The 15,646-nt window shown below is 39.4% G+C and overlaps 1 protein-coding gene across 4 annotated transcripts in view; it reads right to left on the bottom strand.

The window, feature by feature from the left end:
• The window catches only part of LOC134820823 (NADPH oxidase 5-like), a 58,011-nt gene that overhangs the window by 27,958 nt on the left and 14,407 nt on the right, over positions 1-15,646 (bottom strand). For 2 of the 4 annotated variants that reach the window (XM_063831454.1, XM_063831455.1), the window contains exon 1: positions 2,455-2,619. The exons of the other annotated variants lie outside the window; for them this stretch is intronic. In XM_063831454.1, coding sequence (XP_063687524.1) covers positions 2,455-2,559 — 105 coding nt within the window. In that variant the 5' untranslated portion in view covers positions 2,560-2,619. Of the gene's footprint in view, positions 1-2,454; positions 2,620-15,646 lie in introns of those variants that run through there. 4 annotated transcript variants of the gene reach the window in all.

The raw sequence follows: 15,646 nt of genomic DNA, 5'->3' as shown, positions 1-15,646 counted from the left end.
AACTCGCTAACTATCCTATAACAGGACAGTATTCAAACCACGTGACACAAACTAACCAATCAGAGCACAGTATTCACATCACGTGACACAAACCAACCAATCAGAGCACAGTATTAATATCACGTGACTTTTATAAGCTGGATTAATACGCTGATAAGAGGCGTTCCTTGTTTATCCACGTGATAAGATGGCAACAATACTACCATGGCAACCGTTACCAGGGCCATGGCTTCAGTCGCTCATGATCTCTTGGAAACTAATGAGAACCCAAACTTATTCAGATATTGCTTGCCTTGCTCGATATCTATCAGTATCAAAATATAACACACAACCTTCTCGATCAATCTATATCGTTCGTCATTATTTGAGTATTTGCTGACGATTGTCATTTGCTTACTAGTGAATTCAATCATTCACATTAGCTTACATCTTTAAATGATCTAAAATTTACTGTCATGTCTACATCCCTTTATTAGCTGTTCTTTGACTCAAGTTTCCTTACAAGACTGAATTTATGTTTAAAAATATAAAAACATCCCTGCAGCGAAATGCAAAGATAGAAGATACGGAACGATCGAAACACTCTACCGACATCCATGATGAACATCATCGTGATAACCGGATAAAACTTGTACAGCTCTCCTGATTATTGATATACATTATACCTCGTATACTTCCCTTACTTGTTTATAAACTGTAGACAAAGTAAAGGTTACAATTTTTTCTAAAAGTTGATTTTTGAGTAATTTATCGTATACTTTGAAATAAGGATCATAGAAAATAGAAACCCTACATCTTCAAATGAAGCTATAAAGTTTTATCCTCTATCCTCTAGAGGAATAAAAGACCTTGATAGTTGACACATACCTTATTATAGCTTATTGTATGGCTCATTTATCTTAAAATCAGTGGCTCACTTCAACACGAATATTCTAAGCTCCTGCGTTCCTCTATGAAGCTTGAAGCCTGTCAAACGTGAAACGATCAGATAAAATTAAAATGGTCATTGTCAATTTAAAGTGCAGTCTCTCTAAGTACGGCTTAAAACGGGAAGTTCATGAGAAGTCTTCCAACGTGCAGGAATCTGATTTCTCGTATACTTCTTACTGATACTAATTTAGTTTTGTATCACGCTATATGAGTATAATTAAACCTTCACAGGTTCTTGAATCAGAAATCTAAAATTGTGAGGTTTCACACTGGGTACCAACTACCATCAGAGCATACAGGGATTCATTGAAACCTTATTTATTGCCAACTTTTAAGTGAAAATTCTCTGCGCGGTACCGCGAAGGACAATCGGTTGATTGATTATACATGGTTGTGGTTATATCAGTGTTAGCTATTAATCGCCTGGCAGAATGGAACAATCCCGACCCACCTTAAGCGGGAAGCTTAGGTGGGAAGTTTAGGTGGGAAGTTTAGGTGGGAAGTTTAGGTGGGAAGTTTAGGTGGGAAGCTTAGGTGGGACTTTGGATCACATCACTCTTAATTTAGAAGTTTAGGTGATGAGAAGTAGTAGATCAGGAGCAAGAAGTGCTGGAATGGTAGGTTGGATCCACTCAGGAAACTTCCGGATCTGTTCTTTGTCTTCTTGCAGGGGCGTCCGCACTTCCAAATGTAGAGATCTGCTGATTTGGAGGCTGCACAAGGTGAGAGAACCATGGGACTGTTGCAGGCATCACAGTTCTGGGTGGGTTTTAGAATCTGTTTGGTCATCAGGAACGATCTGGAACTGTCTTCGGTTGCTGCTAGGATCATTATCTCAAAGTGAAGTCCAAGTCTAGGTGGTTGGAAAGGCATGTTGATAGATTGTGGTTGCGGGGTAGGATGAAAATGATGATCTTAACGGTATTTATACCATAGTGTGATTTAATGACGGGCGAAGTGAAGTGATTATCACCACAATCTGTCCTTGACAATATTCACGGACCAATCACACGATCCTCTAAGAGTCCCACTTAAACTTCCCACCTAAACGCTCGGACACTGAACTCAGCCATAAAGTGAACTTCTAAGTTAAGAGTGATGTGATCCAAAGTCCCACCTAAACTTCCCACCTAAACTTCCCACCTAAGCTTCCCACTTAAGGTGGGTCGGGATTGTTCCATTCTGCCAATCGCCTTGGAGTATTCCAGCTATCGCCACACGTTTTAAACTTTATGTAAGATTTGTTGAAACTAAGAAAATAAATCATTTAATATTTGGACTCATATTAAGAACAAGAAAGATAAGAGAAGTTTAAGAAACAATCAACAACACTGTAATCAAACATGCATAACCTCATAACCAGCCTCTGCTTTGTATGAAACTTTTGGCTGCGTTAACCTACCAACCACCATGACCTTATAGCAACAGTTATATAATAAAAACATAACTAAAACTATAGCGAATCTGTAGAGAATCATTACATGCGGTAATAGAGCTGGGACCCTCCGCAAGCGCTCTGCAAACCATGTTAATCTGATAAGACTGCAGGATAATCTCCATGATACCACGAGATGCAGAGGGTCGGGGTAGACTGGCATCTGCCACTTTCTTCCATTTACTGTTACCCATGGTTTTGGTGATCCCAATATTCTCAGTTTAACAGGTGAAATTCATGTATCAGAAGGGTTGATGTTGTTGTTAGTCTATCATGTTGTCACTAGATGAGAACCAAACAGAGGGAGAGTTAGTCTTTATAGCATTAAGATTAAAGCTATACCATGGAAACAGTACTACCATGGAAACAATACTACCTTGGCAATAGTCTTTATAACAACATATTGTATTTTTAGGCGATATCTTATACCTGATATTGTTATGTGACAGAGTTTGCCTAGAAAATGAGACGATTATCCTAACCAACAAAGGTTGATATAATTTTAAAGTGTGGCAAAGTTAACAATACCGTGTCTTTTAATAAGGTTATCAATATCCTCAAACTCAAATGAACGTGTCCTTAACAACAGTTATTTTAGAGCAGTCACAAGAATGCGGAATATAAATGTTAAAACTTGGTCAGTACTGCTTTGACCTTTCGTGTACCTGTTCAGATACAAGAAAGGAATCCAAATAAGTTAATTGGCACAGCTATTCTTAGCCCAGGACGAATTAAAGCAAGAATTTCTGTACGACATTTTTGTATCAAAGATGAATTGTATTTGTAAGATATAGAAGATACGGAATGGGACTGCAACGCTCCTAGCAGATACAAATTAGGAAATCAGCACTTTTGCAGCTAAATAAAACTGTAGGTGGTCCCGTTCTTTACAAGAGCTTCTTATGCTAGACGGACAAAAACCTGTCTACTTCACGAAACGCCCTTTAACCTTTTAACTGATGTTTTTAGGCCACATATTTTCATGAAGTCTAGCCTCAGACTTGCCACAAGGATTTGATAGTTAGGGCTTACAAAGAATGTATCCTTGTTTGTGGATCAAGGTTGACGTGAATAGCGAACCCAGTTGTATCCTAAATTAATTATCATTTAGAATGTAAAACCCGCTCTAAAAACATCAGGTAAACACAAGCAGAAACATTTCAACATAGCAGACGGGTCTATAATTTAACAAGAGTATAATGCAGATTCGCAGTCTCACTATGATTACTGTGGTAACTGTGGTAACTGAGGTAAATGTGGTAACTGTGGTAACTGTGGTAACTGTGGTAATTGTGGTAACTGTGGTAACTTCGGTAACTGTGGTAACTGTGGTAACTGTGGTAACTGAGGTAACTGTGGTAATTGTGGTAACTGTGGTAACTGTGGTAACTGTGGTAACTGTGGTAATTGTGGTAACTGTGGTAACTGTGGTAACTGTGGTAACTGTGGTAACTGTGGTAACTGTGGTAACTGTGGTAACTGTGGTAACTGTGGTAACTGTGGTAACTGTGGTAACTGTGGTAACTGTGGTAACTGAGGTAACTGAGGTAACTGTGGTAACTGTGGTAACTATGGCAACTGTGGTATCTCACCATGGTAAGATGATAAGAATTAAGGACTAATTCCGAAAGAGAAGTTCTCTTCTCCCCCTCGATCTAGTAGATTGTTATAATGAAACTGCTTGTTACCAGTCACTAAACGCCTGTATTCCTCCACCATGGATCAGATCTCATATCCGCAACAGATTTGAACGTGGTCCCAAGACAATGGCATGCAAGTGCTGCTGACGACCATTTGGTCAAGCTTAAACCGGTTAGGCTGCTTTTTGCAGGTTCATGTCGAGACCAGCCAGTTACCAAGGGAAGCCATAGACCGTACTTTTAGCTTGTCTTCAGATGAAAAGACTAACAAGCGATGTAGGTAGATAATCAATTCCCGACGGGTTTCAGTCAACTTTGGAACAAGTTTATTGTATCGACCAGCTGCGGATAATGCAAACTGTTGGCTCTAATTTTAACATTTCAAAAATCTCACGATAGTGGCTTGGCAAAACATTTGTCCAAAACATATTTGTCCACAGCTCAAAGAAGGCTAAAAAATGGTAGAAGTTTCCGACCAAAATCATCGTTTATTATAGTTGCTAGACACATTACGTTGAGAACTGAAATAACGACCCTCCATTTCCTACCCTCAACAATTAACTCATAATAATCTCACAATTATTACTTACTATACTCTGTTACTCTTCAAATGATAAATTATTCTCAAGTTGATGAAAGTAGGACGTACTCATAAAATACAGAAAGACCAAATAAAGTAAGAACGAGTCGTGTCTTTATTTTGTTTGTCACTTAATAATAACTAAATAATGACTAAACAATAACTAAATGATAATTATACAATAACTAAATAATAAATTAATGATAAATTCCTAACGACCAGTAGCATAACAACGTAAGTAAAAGTTTCTGGCAAACCGATAAAAAACAGACAGTTTAACAATAAGCCAAGCTAGGCGTGTCCTCGTTTTTTCGTGTGAAGTAAAAACGATTTATTAATTAATCGGACAAGTCAGAAGTTAAACAGGGGCCTCGTCATTAGGAAAGATGCTCTTACAGCTGTAATGAACGCAATTTGACACAAACTACAGTTGACTAAAATAGAACTTGAAAACAGGTATTGTGGAGCAGCAGCTGGTGGTGGTAAAGGTATTGTGCTAGGTTCTGGGCGGGGTCACTGCTGGGGAGAGTGTAGCATTTCATCTTCACCTCTGTAATATCCGTGTGGCTTTCAGTTTTACCAGCTGATTTGTTTGCTGATTTCTTTTTTGCCATGCGTAAATAACAGTGTCTCTCAGATTTCTGCAGTAGACTAAATTGTTTGCTGATCGCAAAAACTAATTTTTGCCTGATCCCCGCACACCAGCTGACTAAGCTTACCAAAAATTTTCCCATAATTTAAATTGGTGCAGACGAGTTAATCGTCAATTATTGATATCATGATGCAGTAGAACATTCTAAACCAGTCACGCGTGACGGAGGCAGACATTTGCTGTTCTTGCAATTACTTTGTAGATAAACGGCGCTTGCTGCGTACTGGCGAGATGAAACGACCGGTTAAAAATTAGCCACAAAGAATTGTTCGTCAGCGTTTAAGTGAGACATGGACATTCTCCAAAAAGGGGGATGGATGAGCGGTGATTATGATGTTAATCGCATTAGATCTAGAAGCTTGTTTTAATTCCAAAGTCGTGATCGTAGAAAAGAATAACGGTTTGATCTAGCACGATCCAGTTTGTCAATGGATGAATTAATTTGATCCACGATACCATTACAGGCCCTATTAATTCAACTGCTTCCAAGATTGGAATATCTTCCGTAAACGACAACTCTAAGTGTATAAGGCTATTTTCATTGTATATACTGTTAAAGCTTTAAAACTCACCTAACACAAATTTAAACGGGGGGAAAACGTAAGACGAGAAATTGAAAGTGCAATGGGCTATATAAATAATAAATCCTAACTACACTTCACAAAAAGAAGACGGTATTATTTTTACAAAAGAATCAGATCGTAAAACTCTCACCGGGCAGTAGTCGAGCTGAATGGTTGGAAGGAACAAGGAGCATGCTTTATCAGGAGGAAGCAAGGAACATGCCTCTTCTGGAGGAGACAATCTTGAGTACTCCATCTCCTCTGGTTAGACTGACAATTAAGACCAACAAGTTCCTTCAAAGTATTATAGGTTTTAAGGTTCAGAAGGAGACAGAATGGTAATAATAGATAGGAGGGGCTGTCAATGTTTTAGTAGTAATGGTGCTGGTTTCTTCCGATAGAGACGACCTCAACAAATTACTATACTGATATAGTGATGGGAAGGAGAAGATAAGGAAAAGATAAACGATGGTTTAAAACTCTCAATAAACATTAAACACGATACAATTATCTATCTCTAATGTACCCGCGTCTGGGCCGAAATGTACAACTCATTGAGCAAAAGAGAATATATTAACGGACATGAAATACCAGTGCTAATACTATGAAAATATTATACACAGCCCATATAACGTGATCACTGATCAAATTAAAATAAATAAAATAACAAACACAAACAATTCTGCGACCAATAAGGTCTACAGCAGTTTAGTAAAAACAACCCCGCGTCCATTAAACAGTTTAATAGTCTACTGATATCTCTTTTATATGGTTCAGTTGTGTATATAACCATATAAGGTAATGTTACCATCGTAATACTACCATATATGGTACTAAAAACTATTTTATATTGTTCACGTTCGGAACCCAATTTAGAGACTCATTAAATGCCACAAAAACAGGGAAATGGTTGTTTGGTCCACTATCAAAGAGTACTCCTTACTGATAATCTTTCATATAGAATTGAAACCAGGAAGGGCTTATTGTTATAGCTTTTAAATAATATGATTAATATAATTGATAACTGTTAACTAGGCGGAAAAGAAGGAAGGACAGTTTACTTTTTACAGTCCTTGTTCTTTCTCCTTGTCTTGTTTGTCCACAGAACGTATGTGCGGCAAATAGTTTAACCGTAACGAAAAAGTTTAACCAAACTTCCATCGAATTTTAAGTTTTAACTGGTAAGTGCAGAGGCAGCATTTAACTTTAAGTGCGATGGCTAATGGGTTGGCCCAACACTGCATTTTTCGCACCATCGGCCGCTATTCGTTCTATTAGGTTTGTGTACTTGTTACCGCTGTGTATAATGAAATAAGATCGACATACCCACCACTACTTTGGTTAGGGTCAAACGTTTTTCACAACATTGGATGCAGTGAGAATTACGTTTGGAAGTCAGGGAAAACAAAAAATATTCCCAGAAAGTTCATTATTCCAGATAGCAGGTTGATGATTCAGTGACTTTCAATATTATCGATATTAATTGATAAAAGAACAAAAGAGAGTGAATTTTGGCAAATGAATAACTCGTCGAGCTGGATCATAATCCGTTGATCATTATCCATGTCCCTCAATAGATCGAAATTTAGTCACTTTAGTCGATCGCGATTAGATATATTATAGTTATAGTTAGATGATTAAAAAGAATTTTACCTTACACTCTTATACACACAATGTGTTGGAATTTAATGTTTTAAAATTACAATATTGAGTACTTTGCCTTAATTATACTCACTGCCAGCTCAACTAGCCCGATCATCCTGTCCATATAATCACAAAAACTTCTATGATGATAATTCCTATAGATTTATACATTTTGAATTGTTAGAAAACTCAAGGTAAGACATTAACCTTTTAAGTTATTTGTTGTGTTAAACTCAGCAATTATGTAAGACAACATCATATACTGTTGACTAATCAAATCTGAAAGGCTGAGAATTTGGCGAATTGTTCAGCTATAATTGCGTTGTTTTTTGTTTTTGTCCCCTTATTTTCCACGCACAAAAAACATTTAGGCAGGTGCGGAAACGCACTATTTGCAAAATATAACCTACATGTTGCCTTTACCGGTTACCATTGTGCCTATCAAATTCCACAAAAAATTATATTACAATAAACACGGAATTGCACGTACATTATTGAGTTGACAAAATGTTCAACATTCAGAAAATAAAAAATTATAATTTGATGTTTAAGCCTAAATTTGTAAGTTATCAGCTATCCAAAAAGTATTAAATTTTCCGAACAGGAAACCTCTCCTTTCGAACAATATATAGCTGAGCATAGAGCTGAACCAAGATCCACATTCCACAACCACGAGACATCTTACAAGAAAAATTAATATTTGTGTTTAAACAGGGATAGTATCGTTTTGGAAAAACGTTTGGGTCTGAAAAGGTTGGCACAAACAAATTCCCTTAAGGTATGGGAAGTCGTACTACTATACTGTCAAAGTGAAGATTATAATACCAAAATACTTTGGCTTTTGCGTGCTGCGCGCAATAACCCCGAACGTACGTGAGTACGAAATTAACTTTAAGCTTAAACTCACTGAGGCCCCCCTGTATTATGTCTCATGATGTACGAAGGTTTCTATATGAAAGAATGTAGTAATGTGATATAACGCGCTGCTCATCAATGCGACAAAAAGCCATTCGGAAGGCGTTATAAGGCGTTAAATAATATGTCCACAAAACACACGTACAATTATCACAACCTTTCGGGGATATTTCCTGGTAACATTGTAGCCAACAGGAATATTCAAATAACTGGAAATCATCAAACAAACAAAGAATCAGTACTAATGGTATAGAAGCACTTATAAAATGTGTTAATAAGTCAGGTTGTAACAGCCTGATATACCTGCTCCCAAGTGCTACCAAACCTAGTGATATTCTTCAGAAAGAGTTACAACGGGTAGTCAAGGTTACCGTGGTTACGAGGGGTAATCAGGGTTACCCTGGTTACGAGGGGTGGTCAGGGTTACCCCGGTTACGAGGGGTAGTCAGGGTTACCCCGGTTACGAGGGGTAGTCAGGGTTACCCCGGTTACGAGGGGTAGTCAGGGTTACCCCGGTTACGAGGGGTAGTCAGGGTTACCCCGGTTACGAGGGGTAGTCAGGGTTACCCCGGTTACGAGGGGTAGTCAGGGTTACCCCGGTTACGAGGGGTAGTCAGGGTTACGAGGGGTAGTCAGGGTTACCCCAGTTACGAGGGGTAGTCAGGGTTACCCCAGTTACGAGGGGTAGTCACTAGTCAGGGTTACGAGGGGTAGTCAGTCTTATCCCAGTTACGAGGGGTAGTCAGGGTTACCGCGGTTACGAGGTGTAATCAGGGTTACCCCGGTTACGAGGGGTAGTCAGGATTACCCCGGTTACGAGGGGTGGTCAGGGTTACCCCGGTTACGAGGGGTAGTCGGGGTTACCCCGGTTACGAGGGGTAGTCGGGGTTACCCCGGTTACGAGGGGTAGTCAGGGTTACCCCGGTTACGAGGGGTGGTCAGGGTTACCCCGGTTACGAGGGGTAGTCAGGGTTACCCCGGTTACGAGGGGTGGTCAGGGTTACCCCGGTTACGAGGGGTGGTCAGGGTTACCCCAGTTACGAGGGGTAGTCAGGGTTACCCCGGTTACGAGGGGTAGTCAGGGTTACCCCGGTTACGAGGGGTAGTCGGGGTTACCCCAGTTACGAGGGGTAGTCAGGGTTACCCCGGTTACGAGGGGTAGTCAGGGTTACCCCGGTTACAAGGGTTACCCCGGTTACGAGGGGTAGTCAGGGTTACCCCGGTTACGAGGGGTAGTCAGGGTTACCCCGGTTACGAGGGTTACCCCGGTTACGAGGGGTAGTCAGGGTAACCCCAGTTACGAGGGTTACCCCGGTTACGAGGGGTAGTCAGGGTTACCCCGGTTACAAGGGTTACCCCGGTTACGAGGGGTAGTCAGGGTTACCAGGGGTAGTCAGGGTTAGTGCAAGGAAGGAGTTGGCCTTTACAAGTCAGGTTCGAGTCAGGAGTGACCTGGTTTTATTAAGCAGGTCCCAGTAGTCAGTGTCAATACAAGGGCAGGAAGTCTGATGATAAAAAAGTATATAAGCCCACAATGGCATATCAACGGGCTTCAAGCGACCTTGAAAACAGATTTTATCGTTTAACTCGGAGTTAAACTGTGGTTAAACCCCCTTAATACGCATGAGTTTTTAAAGTATTTCTACAAGAAAAGTTAGTAATCACAAAAGATGAAAAACAAGGCGCTCTGTTAGACTCAGACTTATTGTCCAGTGCAACTTAATTCATTAACTAAAGTTGTAAAAACAAGCTCTGTAATATTACAAAAGTTCTAAAAACAAGTTGTATATAATGTGAAATGACGGAAGAACCTTGTAGGCCATGTAGTTCGGATTAGTTGACATCTGGGACCGTTAATCTGGCACTTTGACACTTCCTGCACGTTTCACCACACGCGGGCACCCTGGTGTGGTAACTAGTAGTTTTCTAGTGTTATTGTAGTGTTCCGGCTCTCCGCAACTAGTAGTAGTATTCCCACGAGGATAACGAAAGGTAAAAGAGGGTGCGCTGAAGGAACAACCCCCTGATAGAGTGTTGCTACAAGGGACACACCCGCCAATAAAACATTCCAGAACATCTGAACGGACCAATCAGCGCACAGAACAGGATCACGTGACAAAAGAACGGACCAATCAGCGCGCAGAAGAGTGGTCTCGTGATGAGTTTAGGGGTGAGTGACAAGGGACACGCAGCTGGGGCAGGTTAAACTAAACAATTAACAACATGTTCTAACAAACAATCACCCCACTACTGCAACAGTCACCACCACACGTGCTGACCAACCAACCCTGGTTTCGTGGCAAACAGCCAATCAGGAGTTGGTATTCCAGTCAACAACCAATCAGATACGAGTATTTCAGTCAACAACCAATCAGGAGTTAGAGAACCAGGGACCTGGATATGAGCTGCTGGCTCCCACAGGGTTTAATAAAAGGTTTGTTTCGGTTTGAGAGTGAGCTGAGAGTATTATAGGGAGTTTAGCTCCTCGTCACCATGGTAACCACCTCACTTCATCATCATCATCTGACACACCTGTTAGACACTGTCACAATTGTGACAGATTTAAGGAGGAAAGTTAATGAGAGCAAGGGAGAAGTGTGGTAGTGTTACTATGGCAACTGTGGAGACTTATCAGGGTTAATCAGGTGTTAACTTCCAGACTACGTCTATTAAAACTGTGAGCCCTGAAAACTCAAGTGGTGGTTATAGTTCTTTAAAAGTTAAACTCGCACAACTCAGGCTGTCCGTTCCTGAATCCTGATCCATCTAGTGTTACCATATATGGTAGTGTTACCATGGTAACATTACCTTATATGGTTATATCTGGATTGTAGCCGAGTGATCCTTGTCACCTGGTGTGTCGAGTAAACAGAACGAAAACAATAAATTCACTGTACTACGCTTGGTGGATTACTTAAATGAAATAAACATATTACACTCAGAAACAAATGTTATTAAGTTCTCAAGTTGACGCATAATTTGGGATTTGGATCATAGCGAGAAATTGGAGATTAAATGATTGACTTCATAAAAGTGAAATTACGTAGCGGTGCAGATTCAGAGTAGCTCTTTCATCTTTGAGTTTATTTAATTATTTAATTAATTTAATTAGTTAATTCGCATCAGCTTCGCGAGAAAGGTTTTATACAAGCCTGGCGCGAACATATTAGCACATAATTTTTCACTGTGACTTTTCTATTCTCCGCGGGAAGTGTGTTTAACCCTGCAAAGTGTGTTATCTTTAGTAATTGTCTAACTAATTGTCACTAATTGTCGCTAATTAATTAATTATTTGGCAATATTGATTTTAAATCAGATTGTTTCGGAAACTTAATCTACGACTCACAGACTGGTATGTTATTCATCACAATGGTAACCGCCTCACCATGGTAACCGCCTCACTTCCACAATATAATAATATAGAAATCATCCCATTTCCTCTCGAACCTACTAATTAATGATAATATTGATGATTACAATTTATAATTTTATAATTTGAAAATCATCCATATGATTAATTTCAGTGTTGTTGCAACTGAACAGGTCTGGCATTGGAGTCATACGTCAAGTGACATGGTAGTCATGGTTACGTTATATCTTAATTATTGACGATAATTTGGTTAATCATCAGTCACATTAAGACATTAGAATGAAACTGAGCTTGTAACTTAATTATAGTCTGGGACGAAACGGAATCTCGTTAGCTTTTCGTGTTAAAAGCGATTTCTCAACGGTTATCACCTCTCTAGATGATTCTTAAAACATTTGGACTTCATTGCATTTTTGAAATAAATGCAATGAGGGCGTTTTCGGCCACACCCTTTTTCAGTGTTTCGCGGTCACTCGAATTTTGTATTTCGGCCCAGGAAGGTCTTAAAGACTATTCCGATACACCAAAATGTGCCTAATAGCACCATTTATATACAACTTATGAAGCAACTTATACCTTAAAATGCTTCGTTTCGGAAATATGGCCGAAAAACGGTTTTTGGCTTGACGCAGTTCATAATTTCCGTGATTTTTGGCATTTCCGCCTAGGAAGGTTGTAGAGACTATTCTGATACACTGAAATGTACATAATGGCCACATTTATATACAACTTATGAAGCAACATATACCCTAAAAGGCTTATTTTCGGAAACGTGGCTGAAAAACGGATTTTTGCCTAGCGAACAATGACAGTATTCACAAATGGGCTATTGGACTGTTAACTACAAAGGTCTTAAAGACTCATGAGCAACATAACATTTGTCACAAGATGTAAGATTACTCACTTTGTGTCCAGAAACACCCACAAAAATTGGAGAATGATCTACTTTATTGGGCATCTCTCATAATGGGCAGGCCAGCAGCATACTTGTGTCTTACGAAAGGGTAATTTTTCAAAATTACGGTTTCTTTAGTAAAGGTCAAAGTAAAGGTCAAAGGGTCAGTTGCTAACAGCAAATTGTTTGCAATTGCCGACTCATGAACATCATATACTCAAAAACGTTCACTTTAGGAGTGATTAGTAAATAAGTTTAACTACTGCATGATTTGTGAAAACTCCAACAATTTTTCATTGGCACCAATTTAGCCAAAATGTAATGACAAAAATTCAACTTTTAATTTATTCATTCCATCAAACCATGATATGTACTAAGACTCTTAGAATACCGGACCTAAGATAATTCGGCACTGGATCCGGACCCCACTTTATAATTATAATTGACTTCACTGCCTCGACCAATATTGGTCTGTAATCGCTGGATTGAGATCTGTTGGCTGCAGTTTAATTTAGCTCATTTACCATAATAGTAATACCGCAGTGGTTTGGTTCGCATAGATTTTCCCATCGTATGATAATGTGGTCATTCCCTCGTTTTTTAATCAAGTGATTACTTATAGCTAGTTTTTTGTTATTACAGCTGCCTCGAGATCTTATCTAGGGCACTAACACATTAGTACTAGAACATTAGAACTGTAATTCTTGAACTTCAGATTAAGATTACTTGGCTGAATGGCAGGGTTCGAGATTCGACTCTAAAACGCTCAGTTTAGGAGTGATTAGTAGATTTTACTACTGCATGATATGCGAAAACTCCAACTAGACAAGGATAATGCTTAATCAAAATGTTCCTCGACTTGAACTTAAGTCTTGTAACCTACTGGAGTTTGGGCCACTGAATCGAATACGACCTGATATTAATTTTAGGATGTCGGGAAATTCATTAAGATTTTTATTCTTTGGTTTTTCAATTGTGCTACGAATCCGAGTTTGAGTTGATAACACCGAATTTCCTGTTTGACTCTCAAAGAGAGGAACCAAGGCTTAGGTTCCTCTTTTTGGCTCTGAGATCCAACTTTAAGATCGGACTTCGGAGATCCTCGCGTCGGAGATCATGTAAGTGTAACATCAGTACCGGAGATCAGACTTTTTTGCTTGATATTGGACCTATAAATCTAATTATATATTCAAAACAGCACGGGATGTAACCAAGGTTAATTTAGATAAGATATACCAGCTTTCGGGGTTGCAAGACCCCATGAAAGGCAGGCAGAGCATCCTGAATCCTCATGCTATCCTCACGTTGACCATCTAGGTCCATACCCCAGCCTCTCATTAAAAAACAGCTATTGGGCCCGATATCCGTCCCTTGTCCCGTAGTGCCCCGTAAGTAAGAGATCGTTCAGATTTTGGTCATTTAGACCCCCTCCCCTATCTAAAATCCACTTTACCCAAAGCTGGAAAAATGTCACATGTGAAACCTAAATAGCTAAATCAGCATCTTGAGACCTTCTATAATATAAACCCCGTGATCCTACTATAAGCTTATAACTTATTAGACATTGCATGCCGAAACTAAGATTCACCTCAAGTTCAACTGGTGACATGAACCTGGTATGTTACCTGAATGCCCTCAGTCAAATCTCGAACCCTGCTAATGCTATTCTTCCAAGTAACCTTAATCTAAGGTTCTAGAATTACAGTTCTAATGTTCTAGTATTAGTGCCCATGCCCCAGATAAGATCTCGAGGCAGCTCACAGCTGTAATAACAGAAGAACTAGCCAGTCACCACTTGATTAAAAAACGAGGGAATGACATGCATTATCATACGATGGGAAAATCTATGCGACTGAAAAAAAGAATATGGCGTCATTCTGAAGTGGGAACCAAACCACTGCGGTATTATAGGAAATTAGCTAAATTAAACTGCGGCCAACAGATCTCAATCCAGGTCGATTACAGATCAATATTGGTCGAGGCAGCGAAATCGATCATAATTATAAAGTGGGGTACTGGTCAGCGGTCAAGGAACAATCTGGCCCGGATCCAGTGCCGATTTATTTAAGGTCCGGTATTCTTGGTACATATATCATGGTTTCATGGCATGAATAAATAAAAAGTTTGAAGTTGAATTTTGGTCAACACATTTTATTTAAGTTGGTGCCAAGGAAAAATTGTTGGAGTTGTCACAAATCATGTAGTAGTTATTTACTAATGACTCCTAAAGTGAGCATTTTTGGGTATATGATGTGCATGAGTCGGCAATTGGGAACAATTTGCTGTTAGCAGCCGATCCTTTGACCTTAAGAAACCGTAATTTTAAAAATTGCCCTTTCGTAAGACACAAATATGCTGCTGTCCTGGGCCATTAAGAGAGATGCCCAATAAAGTAGACCATTCTCCAATTTTTGTAGGTGTTTCTGAACACAAAGTGAGTCATCTTACATCTTGTGACAAATGTTATGTTGCTCATGAGTCTTTAAGACCTTTCTAGTTAACAGCCCAATAGCCTATTTGTGAATACTGTCATTGTTCGTTCGGCAAAAATCCGTTTTTCAGCCACATTTCCGAAAGTAAGCCTTTTAGGGTATATGTTGCTTCATAAGTTGTATATAAATGTGGCCATTATGTACATTTTAGTGTATCAGAATAGTCTCTACGACCTTCCTAGGCTGCCAAAAATCACGGAAATTATGAACTGTGTCAAGCCAAAAACCATTTTTCGGCCATATTTCCGAAACGAAGCATTTTAAGGTATAAGTTGCTTCATAAGTTGTATATAAATGGGGCTATTAGGCACATTTTGGTGTATCGGAATAGTCTTTAAGACCTTCCTGAGCCGAAATACAAAAATTCGAGTGACCGCGAAACACTGAAAAAGGGTGTGGCCGAAAACGCCCTCATTGCATTTATTTCAAAAATGCAATGAAGTCCAAATGTTTTAAGATTCATCTAGAGAGGTGATAACCGTTGAGAAATCGCTTTTAACACGAAAAGCTAACGAGATAGCCTTTTAGAA

The sequence above is a fragment of the Bolinopsis microptera genome, chromosome 9 (genome assembly GCF_026151205.1).
Source record: "Bolinopsis microptera isolate Bmic1 chromosome 9, MBARI_Bmic_1.0, whole genome shotgun sequence".
Lineage (NCBI taxonomy): Eukaryota > Metazoa > Ctenophora > Tentaculata > Lobata > Bolinopsidae > Bolinopsis > Bolinopsis microptera.
Note: the sequence above shows the minus strand (reverse complement) of the source record. Positions and strands in the feature narration are given on the sequence as shown.